Source organism: Ochlerotatus camptorhynchus, unplaced genomic scaffold (genome assembly GCF_037179485.1).
Source record: "Ochlerotatus camptorhynchus isolate MF236.1 unplaced genomic scaffold, CSIRO-AGI_Acam_v1.1 ptg000085l, whole genome shotgun sequence".
NCBI classification, from domain to species: Eukaryota; Metazoa; Arthropoda; class Insecta; order Diptera; family Culicidae; genus Ochlerotatus; species Ochlerotatus camptorhynchus.
In genome coordinates this window covers 3,528,983-3,545,183 of record NW_027040575.1, presented here as the reverse complement: position 1 = coordinate 3,545,183, position 16,201 = coordinate 3,528,983, and the positions used below count along the sequence as shown (strand labels likewise).

Below are 16,201 nucleotides of genomic sequence, written 5' to 3'. Positions count from 1 at the left end.
CCACCATCTCCTCGTTGGAGAGATCCGCCTTCGTATCGCGCGGGTCCAGCGGCGGGAGGAGCGGCTCGGACGGCGATTCAACACACGCCGATTGGAAGATCCAGCAGTAAAAAGGTCATTCGTCGAGGAACTGGAGACCAGAGCTGCGGATATTCCTGATGGTGGCAGCGTAGAAGAGCAATGGACGGCGATCAAGGATGCCTTTACTGAAACGAGTGAAAACAACCTGGGCGAGCTGCGCGCTCAGAGAAAGGAGTGGATCACGGATGACACCTGGAGGAAGATAGAGGAGCGGAGAAATGCAAAAGCCGCGATAGAGCGGGCGAGAACCAGAGGAGCGAAGAACCAGGCCCGCCAACTGTATTCGGCTCTCGAGAAGGAAGTGAAGCGCTCGTGTAGGCGGGATAAGCGAGCGTGGGTGGACTCCCTAGCCGATGAAGGTGAGAAAGCCGCAGCAACAGGCGATATCCGTCTCCTCTACGATATCTCACGACGCCTGAGTGGAGCAAGGATGAATCCTAGGATGCCAGTGAAGGACGCGACTGGTCAGTTGCTCACCGACCCCACTGATCAGCTGAAACGCTGGTTTGAACACTTCGAACAGCTTCTACAAGTTTCGTCGGTCAACCAGCCATCAACATCTCGGCATGAACCGCCAAGAGTGCGACGCATCACTCGCGTCAATTCTGAGGCGCCATCCCTACCGGAGATCGAAGCTGCTATCCGAACCATGAAATCCAACAAGGCTCCCGGGGTCGATCGCATATCAGCAGAGATGCTCAAAGCTGACCCCATGCTATCTGCACAAATGTTGCATCAACTATTCTGCAATATCTGGGACACCGCGACTTTTCCGGCTGACTGGATGCAGGGCGTCTTAGTGAAGGTCCCAAAGAAGGGGGACCCAACTGTATGCGATAACTGGCGTGGCATTATGTTACTGTGTTGTGTTCTCAAAGTTCTATGCAAAGTTATCCTCAACCGGATACAGGAGAAGATCGACGCGACTCTCCGACGGCAGCAGGCGGGATTCCGTGCTGGAAGATCCTGTGTGGACCATATTGTCTCGCTCCGCATAATCTTGGAGCAGGTCAACGAATTCCAAGAGTCCCTTTACTTGGTTTTCATTGACTACGAAAAAGCTTTCGACCGACTCAACCACGAAAACCTGTGGGGCGCCCTAAGGCGCAAGGGAGTTCCGGATAAAATCGTCAACCTCATCGAAGCTCAGTATGAGGCTTTCACGTGCAGGGTGCTGCACAACGGAGCCCTATCTGACCCTATTCGGGTAGTCGCTGGAGTGAGGCAAGGATGTATTCTATCACCGCTACTGTTCCTCATCGTAATCGACGAGATAATGGTTGGTGCGATCGACCGTGTGCCGAACCGTGGGTTGCTCTGGCAGCCTATTACAATGGAGCATCTAAACGACCTAGATTTGGCGGATGACGTTGCTTTAGTATCACAACGGCGTTCTGACATGCAGAGTAAGCTCGACGATCTCGCCGAACGCTCCTCAGCGGCAGGTCTCAACATCAACGTCAGCAAGACTAAATCGTTGGATATCAACACGGGAAATCCATCCAATTTTACGGTAGCTGGTCAGGAAGTGGAGAAGGTTGAAAGTTTCCAATATCTTGGCAGCCAGATAGCGTCGGACGGCGGAACCAAGAGTGACATAGGTGCACGGATCAAGAAGGCAAGGGCTGCTTTTGCGAGTTTACGAAACATCTGGAAGTCAAATCAGATTAGTCTCCGCACGAAGATCCGAATTTTCAACTCTAACGTGAAATCTGTACTGCTGTACGCTAGCGAAACATGGTGCGTATCAGCGGAGATCACACAGAAGCTGCAGGTGTTCATCAACCGATGCCTGCGGTATATAATTCGTGCTTGGTGGCCTCACAACTGGATTTCGAATGCCGAGCTCCATCGACGGTGTCACCAGAAGCCGATATCGACAGAAATTCGGGAACGTAAGTGGAGGTGGGTTGGCCACACTCTACGGAAGAGCGGAAATGAAATCTGCAAACAAGCGCTGGATTGGAATCCAGCCGGACATCGCAGCAGAGGCAGACCCAGGGGCTCATGGCGGCGAAGCCTAAACAAGGAGATTAAGCAAGTCGACCGGAATTTGACCTGGGCCCAGGTCAAGGCGAAAGCAAACAATCGCCCAGGATGGAGATCTTTCACGTTGGCCCTTTGCGCCAGGGATGGCGCTCAGGACACTTAAGTAAGTAAGTAAGCACACGCAGCTGGTAAGCGGTCACATCTGTCATGTGCTGCCGTGGACAGTTGGCTGGCTATCACGTCTGCTCTAGAACTCAGGCGAACAATTAACAGCGAACAATAAGAGGAAGGCCCTGCAGAACTGCTCACTGTGCAGTAGCGAGTGTCACGTCTGTGACACACCACTAGTGTGATGCACCATAGCGCAACCGGCCCCCTCCCATAATGCTTTCGGGCGGTTCCGCGGAGGGCAAGGGCCAAGAGCACAGGGTAAGGTTTAGTGGGTCGGGAGCGCTACTTCTCCCATCCCCGCGCACCCTGAGTTATCTTCTCAGGTGTCTGGGAGCAGATTCCCCCTGTATAAAAAAACCCCCATCAGGCCTGAGTTCAATCCCATTCGGGAAGTGAAGCCGTTGGTCCCCGGTTCATGAGTTGATGGGTCGATAGGTAGAGTCCAGGTGTGGGAGCTGTATCCCTGGCGTCGGTAGCATTGGTGTTCAGCACGGCAAACATGATCGACGGAAAACAAATCAAGGAAAAAAAAGGTGGAACAGTGATGAACAATGTTTGAAAAGGGAGGCATGGACATCAACGGTTAAAAGCCACTGAGCTAGACAATTTAATATTAATTTACTCAAATATTAACATCTTAACCAGATTTCCATGAGTCATCTCGATATACAAAATATAAATAAATAAAATTAATCAAAATCTTGGCTATTAAAACAGCCACCTGCAACCTGCAATGTTTAATCAAACTGTTCCTTTCCTTATCTATAGCACAGCAAAAATCGACGAATAAACTTATCAATTTGAAGTGTTTACACACTTATAGATTTTCACTGATAAAGCTCAGTGTCGTGCGAAAAACACAAAATTCATTCAGTTTGACTTGGAACATTGCGACTACTAGCTACTACTTCGAATTTTGATCGATGATCTAAAAGATCGAAACAACCAAAGATGGCAGGAATAAACAGAAGCGTTTCATTACCACCATTGCCCCCGCGACCGGTATCAACTAGGATCTATTCGAGTACTCCTCCTCCAATTCCTCCCAGAAGAATCGATTATGCAAACAGTGACATTGTTAGGCAAAAAAGCTCGCCGGGAAGTATAGTTAGACCCAATAGTGTGCGGGATTTGGTGAAACAGTTTCAAGTGTTTACACATTCTGCCGAAGAACCTACATCCAGTTATTCGAATTGCACCAGAAAAGCACCTTCAACTGAGGGTTTTGAACATATTTACGAAGAAATCCCCATCAGGTAAGGTTAGTTAAATGATTGAACAATTCGCATCAGTAATACCCAAGATAATCGTCAGACGATTGAATTCACGCGTTATCGCTTGCACCTCGAGGTATGAGATAAGGGATTCATCCTATATGTTTCGATATTTTTTTTTGGCAGTATTTTTGATTTTATAATCAATCCTTGGTAGGACATCGTAATCACAATAAACTGAGTGGAAGTGATATAAAAATCAATATGCTATTTAGCAATGGCTATCACTTTACCACACTGACGCATGTAGTCAATGATAGCTACATTAGCCATGCCGCCTGGAAAATAATTTAAGCGCCCGAAACTGCTCTCGGCGTGAATCGGAATCGAGATCTTCTTCCCCTCGTATTCCATGAAATGGTGGTGAGCTGCAGTGAGCCTTCCTGCCGCTACGTTACTGTGCATACTCAAATACATAACGTTCTACACATTGTGTGGTTGGATTATTTTCACTGTTTTTCATTAGCGACATGTCGAGCTGCAGTTCATTGTCCAGGATTTTTGGCGTAGGACTACGTCTGTAATTTCTATATTGGGGTACACTTTATGAAAATCGAAAATGGAACATGTAACAAAATTATGAAAGATTTTGAACGTCAATAACTCAGCTGCCCCTGGACCAATTTCAATAATTTCATCAAAAATGGATCAGAAATAATTATACGCATCTGTTAAAGACTTTATCATTTTTAAAAATGTCACTATTGAAAATTGCACGCATGTGCAATTGTTGCTATGATAATTAAAATTATCACCGATTGACTGCGAAAATCGCTAACACAGATTTCAAAGTTGAATTCCATCCGGTCTCACCAAACGGTGTTTATTCAATTACCGCGTGATGAGTATTCCTGCGTCACCATTGCGTACAAGCCCATAGGGCTGTCTCTTGTAGTGTTTTTTTTTTAATTTCTGAGATACACGATCGAGTCGGAAAAATTGATGTGTCTAAAGTACACCCCACATGCAAGAAGTTTCATCAATATTGCCAATATTGTCAATATTTTCAACACGAAACTATCCGTGGGGTCATCAATACACGGTTGCTACTCACTAAAATGGTTGTATCCGAGTAAAATCACAACCACATTGACAAAAGTTGTCGAGCAACAGGCCCCATCTGCTGCTGTAGTCAAACAGAAGGGGGAAAGAGGGGAAATATTGAAACATGAAATCAAACTTTTTGGATTTTGCGTCAATATGTTTTTCAATATTTTCGCCGTCAAAATTTGCATATGTCAATATTGTAGAGTATTGTAGTATACTATTCCCACTCTGTTAACAAAACCATAACCAAAGTGTACCAGTCTATTTAATTATCCACTGCAGGCACCGAGCCATTGCTCGGGCAAGAATGCATTTATGCAACTTCAAGTGACCCATATGTTTGCCACTCGTTACTAGAACTGCAGCGCTTTCTCGTCCTCTATCCTGTGTGAGGCAAGGATGTTCGCGCAGCAAGATAGGTTTCGAATGTCAACGCCAGGCACTCAACCCAAATATATCCATTATTCCTAATATTGCTAGGATGAGCATTTTTGTGTCACGCCAGTCGTCTCACTTTTTTAACCAAATGACTCTTTTCAACATACATGTACCATTGTACACCAAATGGTATAAAAAGGAAAATGCATTTGAATAAACAGAGGCTCCTGAAGAGATAGGTCAACACTTCGTCAGCTCTTATAATCTCGGACAAAACATCGTCAGCCCTCACGAAGCTGAGGTTGCTGAAAACGCAACCTACCAGATTCCCAATATGTTTCCGAGGAATCCGAGATTATGACTGACGAACTGTTAGCCTATATCAAATCATCTAAAAACATGAAGGCCCCAGGTTTCGACAACATCCTGAATCTGGAACTCAAACACTTGAGCTCCAGATTCTACAACCATCTGGCACTGATTTTTAATCTGTGCCTCCGGCTTGTGTCTGGAAGTCAGCTACAGTCATACCCATCGAAAATCTGGGAAGGATCCGTCCTCTCCTTCAATGTACCGACCAATAAGCCCTCTCTCAGGGTTATCAAAACTGTTCGAAAGAGCAGTCTACCACCGGCTCCTACACACTAAGATTTTTTTACAGGAGTCAGTATTTTTTACTGGGTTTTTGAATTGCTGAAAAAGTCGGTAAAAATTCAAATGACCGTTATCCGTAAGGAATCAATGAAATCGACCAATTTTATTTTCTATCATTAAATGGGGTTAACAGAACTAAGTATGTACAAGTTCAGAACAAATGTTCTCATTAATAAATTTTCCACAGATTTTTAAACTTTTACCGACAGTTCCGCAATTCAAAAACTCGGTAAAACCTTACTGACTCGATTAGTGTGTAACATCTGCCGAAGAAAACAACTTGTTACTCAAAGAACAGTTTGGTTTTCGGAAAGGTCGTTCGACCGTCCACCAGCTGACTCGAGTAACAAACATTCTCAGACGGAACAAGTCTGTTTCGAAAACATCTGCCATGGCGTTGTTGGACGTTGAAAAAGCATTCGACAATGTCTGGCATGATGGCCTGGTGTTCAAATTGCAGCAGTACGGTCTTCCAATCTTCCTAGTGAAGATAATTAACAACTATCTATCGAACAGGACGTTCCGAATCTCTCTGAATGGCATCACATCGGATGCTTTCAACATCGGTGCTTGTTCCACAACGAAGCATCCTTGGCCCCATTCTATTCAACCTGTTCACCTCCGATATGCCGGCTCTCCCTGATAGTGGATCGTTGTCTCTGTTCGCAGATGACACATCCATCCTCTACAAGGGTAGGGTCATCGGAGCTCTGACTGCCAAACTTCTGTCTGAATATTTCAACAGCTGGAAGATCCGTTTCAACGCGGCAAAGACCCAGGTCATTATCTTTCCACACTCTAATCTAAATCTCCTAGACTTGTTCCGTCGGAGAATAACAAGATCTGCCTGAACGGCACAGTGGTGGAATGGTCCAAAGAGGTCGTGTACCTCGGGCTAACACCAGACAGCAAGCTGATTTTCAGGGAGCACGTTGACAAAACCAAAACCAAGTGTAACATCTTGATAAGATCACTGTATCCATTAGACTGATGCAAAATTTGATATTTTCGCTCCACAGTGCTTAAAAGGTTCCAAATTGGGTCCTGCTTAGTCTCCTAAAATTTGAACTACTTTAGTAAGAAACTGACTTGGCACAAACCATTTCAAGTTTATATGGGAATTACTATGAGAAAACATATGTTTTTGTTCATATCTATCTAACAATTTACCACATCACTATGCTTTTAAAAAAGATAGCAGTGATTGTAGCAAATTTTCTCAGCTACAACTTTGTTCAAAACCACTTTTCAATCAAATGTACGGAACAAAAGTTTTTAATGATTCAAGTCACTGATGTCTTATGATTATGCTCATTCAACTGTTGAGCAGGCAACATTGGTGTTTCTGGTGCGAAGAATAGAGCACACATATCATGGCTACTATGTCACACTGCAGAATACAGTGTTGCCCACAGAACAGCTGTTTGATCATGCCATAAGATTATCAATCTCTTAAACAATTAATAACAATTTAATTTGACATTTGGCTGAAAAACAATATTCCACAAAGTTGTAGCTTAGAAAATTTCCCGTAAGAATAATTATAGAAGTTTTCGAAAAAGCAATATGTAAAATGGGTAGAAGACAATGAACAAAAAGCTTGGTTTTATAGTAATTTCCATATAAACATCGAATAGTTTGTGCCAAGTCAGTTTCTTACCAAATGAGTTCAAAATTTGGGAGGCTAATCAGGACCTGATTTGAAACCGTTAGAGCACTGTGGAGCGAATATTTCAAATTTTGCATCAGTCTAGTATCCACTCATCAACAGGAGGTCTACTCTATCCCTGAAAAATAAGCTCGCTGTCTACATACAAATCATCCTTCCCGTAATTATAATACGGGATGCCAATCTGGGAGAGTTGCGCCAAATGACATCACCTTAAACTCCAAAGGATCCAGAACAAGATCATTAGGATGGTCCTAAACAGTTCCCCGCGGACTAGAAATTCTGAGATCCACCTCCTGGCTGAAATTCAGACATAAGAAGAACGGAGAGTATTTAACCTGGAAAGGTTCGGATACACCTGTCTGAGATCAAATCATCAGATCATACGTGATCTAGCACGTTAGGTTAAGTTATACTCGTAGTTAGGTAGGTTTTCACTTTTTCAATTCAAACAAAACACAAAAACGCAAATATTGAATTAGAATATCAAACTAAACAGAGATGACGAGCCAGGTAGGCTAATCAATTAAAATGTTAAATCAATGTACTATCATAATCATCAGAAATAAACATAATTTTACTACTAATAAACAGAGGATTCTTATTTCAAAGCTCGACCCTGCTGGGATTATCCATTGCAGCATATCTACTCTTTGAAATCAAGTTCAAGTTTTTCTCTGCGACCCTGCTGGATTTCTCCAATCAGGCTTCGCATCGAGTAAAGAAAGTCCTAAGTCCGTACGCGCGCGAACTCTTTAAAACGAACGTAAAATAAAAGGCATGAATGTTATGCCAAAGTATTGAAAATATTTTTCCACGTGTGGTGCGTAAAGCGCATCATCAATATTTCCATCAATACTTTCATGTCAATATTTTAAACTCAAAACTATTGGTGGGGTCATCAATACAGGGTTACTCCTCACTAAAATGGTTGTATCCGATGGGAGATTCCGAGTCAAATCACAACCACCTTGGACAAAAGTTAAAGAGGAACAGGCCCCATTTGCTCCTGTAGTACAATAGAAGGGGAAAATGAGGGGAAATATTGAAACATGATATAAAACATTTTTGATTTTGCGTCAATATGTTCTTCAAAATGTTCATCGTCGATATTTACATCAATAGAGCGGTTCCATATCAATTCGCAACTCAATTTATTTATGTATTTTTTTTTTTTTTTTTTTGATAAAAAATGCAATTTTACATCTTCAGATCAGATCAGTTAATTATCATACATGAAAGTACAAAAAAAAAAAAAACTGGTAAAATTTCGTACATTTTAGTGATTTTAAGTTGAAAATTTTCATTACTGTTAATTAAGTTGTTCTACAAAACATTTTCCCTAGATTTGTGCCTTTGGTAGTTACATTGTAGGCTTTATGGTTTCTTCGTAATTGTTGATTAAAACAGTCATACAAACTTCCGACCTTTTTTAAAATGCGCTATGGTCACCCTATTCATTTGTACGTTCGGCTGTTGCAGTGGACTACGCACATGAAAATTTGGTATAATATTATTGTAAATGTTGAGCTACATTCTTAACTTTCGATTGATTCTCCTGCCATTCTCCTTAACCCTCCGTTACTGGCGCTGTTGTACTTTGTACAACGAAAATAATTTTCCATTGCCATTTTGTTGCTGAGTTATCAATCGATCTCAAACGAACGAGTATTCATCAAAAAACTTGTTTTGATCTAAATAAGCTAAACTTTAATTACAGTAAACACCTAAAAAATGAGGATAATAGGGAAAAAGTAAATGGAAACCGCGAAAACTGTGACCATAATACGTGGGATTTGACTTAATTGATTACAACATGGAATATATCGAGATCCTGACCAGATAGAAAGTTACTGTCTTTCACAAAGTTTTTCAGGAGATCAAAGCCTATTGCTTGGTACTCAATAGTCCAGAATTTGCTCACTACGCGACGCTAGTATACACGTGAAATTCTCATATAAAAGTTCCCAACCAGATTGAAAGGTACTGTCTTCGGCATCGTTGTTCAAGAGGTCAAGGGCCGGCGCCGGTGGTGTAGTGGTAAGCGTGACTGCCTTCTAACACCCCAATGGGTATCATCTACAAAAAGATTAATATCACAATATCGTAAAACACGTCGCAAGTCATTAATATACATAATAAATAACAGGGGCCCTAATACACTTCTCTGGGGCAGTCCAAGATTATTCCCCCACGGGACTGGAAACAGAATAATTAAAACAGTCCGTTGAGATTTGTCAGACAAATAGCTTTCAAACCATTTATATGCAGTATTCGTAATTCCAACGCGCTTGATTGATCTTAACAGTAAGGGCCTAGAAATTGTTTCAAAAGCGCGTTTAAGATCAAAAAAAAAACAGCACAACAAAACAGTTTTTTTTTTTGATCTTGAACGCGCTTTTCAAACAATTTCTAGGCCCTTACTGTTAAGATCAATCAAGCGCTTTGGAAAACTCCAAGTTATTGTTCCACTTCGCTAATACCAAATTCAACGCGGTTTCACAAGAATGGCCTTTCCGATATCCCGATTGTTCTGATATCAACAAACTATTAGTATTTAAATACTCCAACAACTGGCCTTTAACAACAAGTTCTAAAATTTGCTCTAATGTGTGCAACATGTTGATGGGACGAAACTCTTCGGCTTTAATCGTTCCAGCAACGTTTTGAATAGGGACCACTATGGATTCCTTCCAAATTTGTGGCACATGTCCAGTTTGTAATGATTCATTAATAAGGTCCAGCAAGATGTGGCCGATGACATGAAAGCAATCTTGAATAACTCTAGCATTAGCATTATCTACTCCAGCCGATTTTCCTAATGATTAAAAATAACTCTAAGTTCATCTAATATAATTGGATGAAAACCTTCAAATCTACAACTACACAGTTCGAAAAAGTAGTGTAAATTTCTGTTCAGTATGATGCACATAAATGGAGCGTCACATATCATATACGTTTACATTATATATCATGTAAAGCTCTGACACAATTCATGCAATGTAGCAAATAGGGTAGAGAACTACTTCGGCCTAATCGCCCATTTTGGGCCTATCGAGCAGAAAACATCAAATAAATCCATGATTTCAGAGTTAACAAGTCAATTATGCGTTTGATACGATACTTTAGTTAATAAGCTACGGAACGAAGTCAATGAGAACGCGTGATATGAAGGTTGGCACCCATTATTCCCAAAAACAAAAGAAGCGCTTCGACCGAATCCATTTTTATCTTCATCCGATTGGCCGAAGTGAATTCATTGGCGTTTCAATGGCGTTTCAATGCGTAAGCCGAGTTTAGAATCCTTAGGCCGAGTTTGACGTCAAGAAGAAGTGTTAGACTTTTGACAATATCTCAACGATTGGTTTCTCTTTATGAAATCTTACGGTACGTACGGAAAGATTAAAAAAAAATTTGAAGCCATCAGTAATAATAATAACATTCCGTTTGGTGATAAATTGCGCATGATTAAGCAATACTAAGTGCGGGTTGTGCTTAATAGGCCGGATATGGGGTAGTTAACCCTATTGTATACAAAAGCCCATCTTTGTAAACAACATTGTTTACAAGTTGCTCGGTTGCGTGAGATGAAATACAAGTTAACGTGAATGAATGTTTACATCACAATTAAAATTCAGAATTTTTATCTGTGTACTGGCTATTTTATTTCATCAGGTTGATCGACAATTTCAATTGATTGATTAATCAATGAAACACTGTCTACAAAATAATCATTAAACTTAGATGCAATTACTTGTTCTGACTGTTCTAATATGCCATTAAAAGTTATGAACCGCGGTTTGCAATTACTAGGTTTTAAAAAAGATTTCAAAATTTTCCATAACTCTTTGCTGCTGTTTTGATGCTGATCAATCTTTCTTTGAACATATTCACAAGGAGTTTTCTTTATCGATTGTGAATACTTATTACGCACGATTGTGTACCTATTCCAATGATTGTCATTATTTTATATACAAAACTTTTTGTCCCATTTGGCCCTTTTCCGATTAAGACGTAAAAGATCCAAATTGTACTAGCTGTTCGAGTTTTTCAAAGAAACAATTTTTTGCTAAACTATTTGATTGGTACACGTTTTAAAAGCGTTATTAAGAACAGCTGTATATTCATCTAAGTTACCGGTCGCGAATGGAAAATCCACGCTCCTCTCAATAAGATTTGAAACAGCCGGTTTCGAATATTTCTTCCAGTACTTCAATTTTACAAAATTATCGTTATCGTTAACATGGTCTAAGACATTAATCATATATTTAATCACTAAGATCTCATGATCGGATATTTTTAAATCAGTATCCGTAACTGAACAAATTGAATCAAAATTGGAATTAACGTGGTCGATTTAACTTCTACTGTGCCTGGAAATACGCGTATACTCATTTACCGTTTGCTTTAAATTGAAAAACTCAGCTAAACCCGTCAAATGATTCAAATTATGGTTATCACGCCAATTAATATTAAAATCACCAGCCAATATATTTAATTTACTAGAATCAAGAAATATCTCGAGCCGGTTCGCTAAAACTTCAACGAAACGCTGGTCACTAGAACTGGGAGAATGATACAAAACACCATAATTACCCATCTTCATGCCACGCACAACTGTAATGCCCAAGAACCAGTTATCATCAATAACTTCGTTGGTACGAAGGTTGAATTGAACTGATTATTTGACATTTGACATAGCAACACCGCCAGTGTGTCTAGATTGTGATAAACAAGCAGCAACAATATATACCGGAACACCATACTGATCGAAAGCTTCAGTTTCTACAATATGAGTTTCAGATAATTAAAATAAAAGAGAACGTTTTTTCCTCAACAATCTGACGTAATGCTAAGTCGTTTGTTGACAACCCCGCAGAGACAACTTGCAGAGATTTGAGTTTTTTCCTTCAATATCCTCTTCACCAGTATTCAGAACGTCCAATGTTTTTATCACTTCTCGGTTTCCTCGTTCCGAAAATGATTTGAGCACACCTTGAAGTGTGTTTTAGGTAAATCTAATTTTTTTGCAAGTTCTCGTATTGACAAGTCAGGATTTGCATTACGTCCGTACAAAATCCGCTCGCGCACATGTTTTTCATTCGTCCCCATCTTTAACACTAAATATGGAATGTAAACACCAATCATAGTCTTTTTCATCAATGACTCCCAGCTCCCAGCTCCTCAGCGAAATTTTTCACTCCTACGTGCAATATTTCATAAGTTAAAATGATTTTAATGTGTCCGAATTAATGTGGATACAGACCTTATTATGGTATTTCAAAGAAACTATGAACTGTATTTGCTGTTATCCATTCATTTTCAGATCCAGCACTTCTGGTTCATACAGTGAAGAGGCTGACGGCTACTGGAGCGACTCTACATTTGATACCGAGTATGTAAGACGTTACGTAAGTAATTGAGCATAAACCAATGGTCTTGATTTCAGTTCTGAAGAGGAAACAGTTCCCAGTATTCCACACATAGTCCAAGAAATAAAACCTTATGTTGACCGTAACAATAAACCTCCAGAAAATGCATCCGATGAGCTACGACAGAATGAACAAAAGTACATCGACAACCTGCTGCATGGTATATTGAATTATATCCCCCTGCTATACCAATTGAATCTCCCGGAAGGATTGAGTGGTCAGCGGAACAATTTGTTCGGAAACATTGAAGAGATCCACGAACTGCATCAGGATGATTTCCTACCAGCACTGCAACGATGCCATCGAAATGTGGACCAAATAGCTGAATGCATTATTCATTTCATAGACACTAAAAAATTCTACTGCTACATGAAATACGCCATGAATCGACGGAAAGCCAACATGATTTTTGAATTGCATAGAGATTTCTTTTCGGTAATGACACTATTTTCATAGATTGATGTTTATTGATCAATCGGTTTAAATTAAAATAAATTCTTTTGCAGTCCATTCAACACGATTTGAACAGCTTTCTGCTTCAACCAATTCAGCGACTTCCACGGTACAAACTATTTCTGGACAAGTTTCTCAAAGAAACTATGGATTTTGGTGAAAGCCATTACACAGCTTCCCGAATATCCTCCATCCACAAGGCTCAGGAAAGACTAAGTGATTTAGTTGATCTATTGAATGCAGCTGTGTCGATAAGCGACATTCCCCAATGCGCCAACGAGTTTTTTGTATCGTCCTCTTCAAGATCCATCTCAGGCTTCAATCTCCAGAACGATTTGCCTTCCACTTTGATTTTGAAACCCAAAGGTAACAAAATTCTTTCGAGGAATAATCCGGTTAGTACATTTACCTTTAGGTAATCAAAAATTAAATCGCAAACTTTTGGTTTTAGATCGATCTATTTTCCCAAGGAGAATTTCAGCGCATTCTAGAAACTGAAATCCATGATGAGAGCCGATATCGGAGGTACAAAGCGCGATTTTTTGTATTTGAAAAATTGATCATCTACACGGAGATTGTCAAGGATAGCTTGCAGTACCGTGGTCATTATTTTGACTCAGAAATTAACTACTGGGAGGACTCCAAAAAACTACATCTGTTCTGTATTCACCGAGGGACGCAGGAGATTCAGATGCGATTCAACAAAACCCTTGCTGACACCGTGAAAACAATTCGCCAAAAAGCCATCTCTCAATTTTTTAATGAACCTCAATTGATCGACTTCAATGGAAGTGATTTGATGCCGATTCACGAAACAGCTCTCCATTACGATTTGTACGTGTTAAAATATTCGTTATCCATGATTACCGATATACTAATTACTACGGTTTTGTTATAGAGACTTCAACAAAAATATCAGAGCATTGATTTCCTCTCAAATACGGTTCGTTCAAATTCTTAGAGCAAATTCCGTTTTTTATTTGTTCAATCATGTAGACGATCAAGCAACTCAGTTAGAAACATTTCGACAAGTGTTTCTCAAAATGCTTCATTTGCATAACGACCGAATTATAATGGATTTGTCGTTGAACGGCTTAAACATTGAGGCAATTTGTACGATGTTTCTGCAATACGTAAAGGTAAGATTGCATTGGCCAGTACCGATAGTAATTATTATCCTATTATTTTTATTCCAGACTGATTTCCCTCCGATTTACTGTGAATATCTCACGAATAGCAACAGTGCAGCAAAAAACATTCTTAACCGCCCTACGTCAGCAGTAAGTTCTTGAATCAACACTTAACATTCAAAAATTGTGATTTCAAAACAACAAAATTTCAGAATTCGAGCAGCTTTCTAGTTCCCACAGTGGATGACTTCATTTTGCTCTGCATTGAACGACTGGAAGAATTTGCTCACTTTTTTGGAACATTGACTGCAGACCTATCGGACAAGAGTACACGTAACTTGCCAATCGATAAATCCCTATTCCATCAGCTTGCCATCGTACAGGTGGAAGTGGAGAAATTTTCACAAAGCGTTAGTGATAACCATAAATTGTTTTGCCTGGATGATGGTGTTATTGGATGCGGTTTGGTGGTGGATAGTGAACGAGCTAAAGTGAAATCAGACGTTCTGGAAGCAAGTAATTGTAAGATTTTTATATGCGAACGTGCAGCGATTTGTGTGAGCTACAGTGTCGAGAAGAGATGCTCCAAGCATATTGAGCACTTAGATTGCATAGTATTTTTCGATAGATTTAGTGGTAGGGGTCAACCGATGCGTTTGAGGAAAAGTAAGAAGAGTGATGGGAAAGTTTGCTTCACCATTGGAGGCACAAAATACAAAGTTCGATTCCAAAGCAGTCTGGTTAAGGATAGATTTTATGCAAAATATGTCCAACAGTACGTTTTACTGAAATAATAAATGAACGTGAGCTCATAGCAATTTAATAAAAATGTATTGAATCCAGTGTCTATAGTTAGTATATCGTAGGGCCAAGATGTCTCAAGAGTCAAGGTTTGATGATGCAGATTTCAAAATTTCTGAGGTGAGGCTTAGGATTCACGTTTTAAAATGCTTAAAACCCTGCCAATTTGGCTTCCGGGCCCGCGTTTTGGTCGTAATGTTTTGCTTTACGGTCTGGTTCAGTTTCTTAATAGTCCGATCACAGACAAACAGACGTAACTCTTTGAAAAAGTTTTTCTTGAAAACATAGTATCTCAAAACATATGACAATAACGACATCTCTCGGGCTTCTCGCGGAAAACAAGCGTGCTGGGTAGCTCGCAAACAATATTGCATAAAAGTTCTATAGAATGTATAGAAACGTCAAAGTGATCCGATGCCAACGCTGCGGCGTTAAATGCATGAACGAAGATACACAATGAAGAGTTATGTCTGTTTGTCTGTGGTCCGATACTTGAGCAAACCCTCCCGAATGCGTATATTCCGAACTGTACTACGAAGAGCACCGAGTTTGTTGCATGTGCATGTCGTATTAATCCATTACTATTGAGAAATTATGAAGTATTAGATTGTTTTAAAGTTGTCATCCTTGCATTTATCGCAAGGATCCGAATCTAATTGAAAGGTCTCGCTATTTATATCCATAGAAGTGTTGAAACACCCTCCAAAGGCGCGCTCCTTTGTCAGTCAAAATTGGATTCCTTAGCAACAAAATTAAGGAAGACACCGATAATGACCATTCATCAGAACCCTAGTCTTAACCCCTTCAAACTAGGGAACAACGAATAGAAGATAAGAAATCACATAGATGAAGACTAACTCATGTTATCCTTGTTTCAAGATCATCCTCGGTGGACAAAGCCAAGTCTTGTCACTATCAACAAGGCATAAAAAGTAACAAGGACTAAGATGTGTTCCTTGGATTACTGAAAAATCCTTTTCCCCTAGTTTGAAGTAGTCAGGACTAGGAATCGGTGTTAGATCTTACATCCCGTAATATCCCCACGAAAAGGTGATCTACCCACGTTACAGGGCGATCCTCTTAGCCAGCCATGTCGGACATAATTAATTCTCTTCTTTTTCA

The 16,201-nt window shown here is 40.3% G+C and overlaps 1 protein-coding gene across 1 annotated transcript; it reads left to right on the top strand.

The window, feature by feature from the left end:
• The first annotated feature begins 3,137 nt into the window (after positions 1–3,137).
• Positions 3,138–15,366, top strand: LOC135698374 (uncharacterized). Its single transcript, XM_065218308.1, has 8 exons — positions 3,138–3,497; positions 12,590–12,658; positions 12,713–13,130; positions 13,202–13,543; positions 13,600–13,982; positions 14,047–14,287; positions 14,345–14,428; positions 14,491–15,366. Exons 1-8 carry the CDS (start codon positions 3,193–3,195, stop codon positions 15,070–15,072), a joined length of 2,424 nt encoding a protein of 807 aa, XP_065074380.1. The 5' UTR covers positions 3,138–3,192; the 3' UTR covers positions 15,073–15,366.
• Positions 15,367–16,201: the final 835 nt, after the last annotated feature.

Excerpts from the sequence above, each read along its gene's own strand:
- LOC135698374 (XM_065218308.1), top strand. The coding sequence starts at position 3,193 with ATGGCAGGAATAAACAGAAGCGTTTCATTACCACCATTGCCCCCGCGA. Across the intron at positions 13,983-14,046 it reads ACAGCTCTCCATTACGATTT|AGACTTCAACAAAAATATCA; the intron begins GTACGTGTTAAA and ends GTTTTGTTATAG. Across the intron at positions 14,429-14,490 it reads TTAACCGCCCTACGTCAGCA|AATTCGAGCAGCTTTCTAGT; the intron begins GTAAGTTCTTGA and ends ACAAAATTTCAG.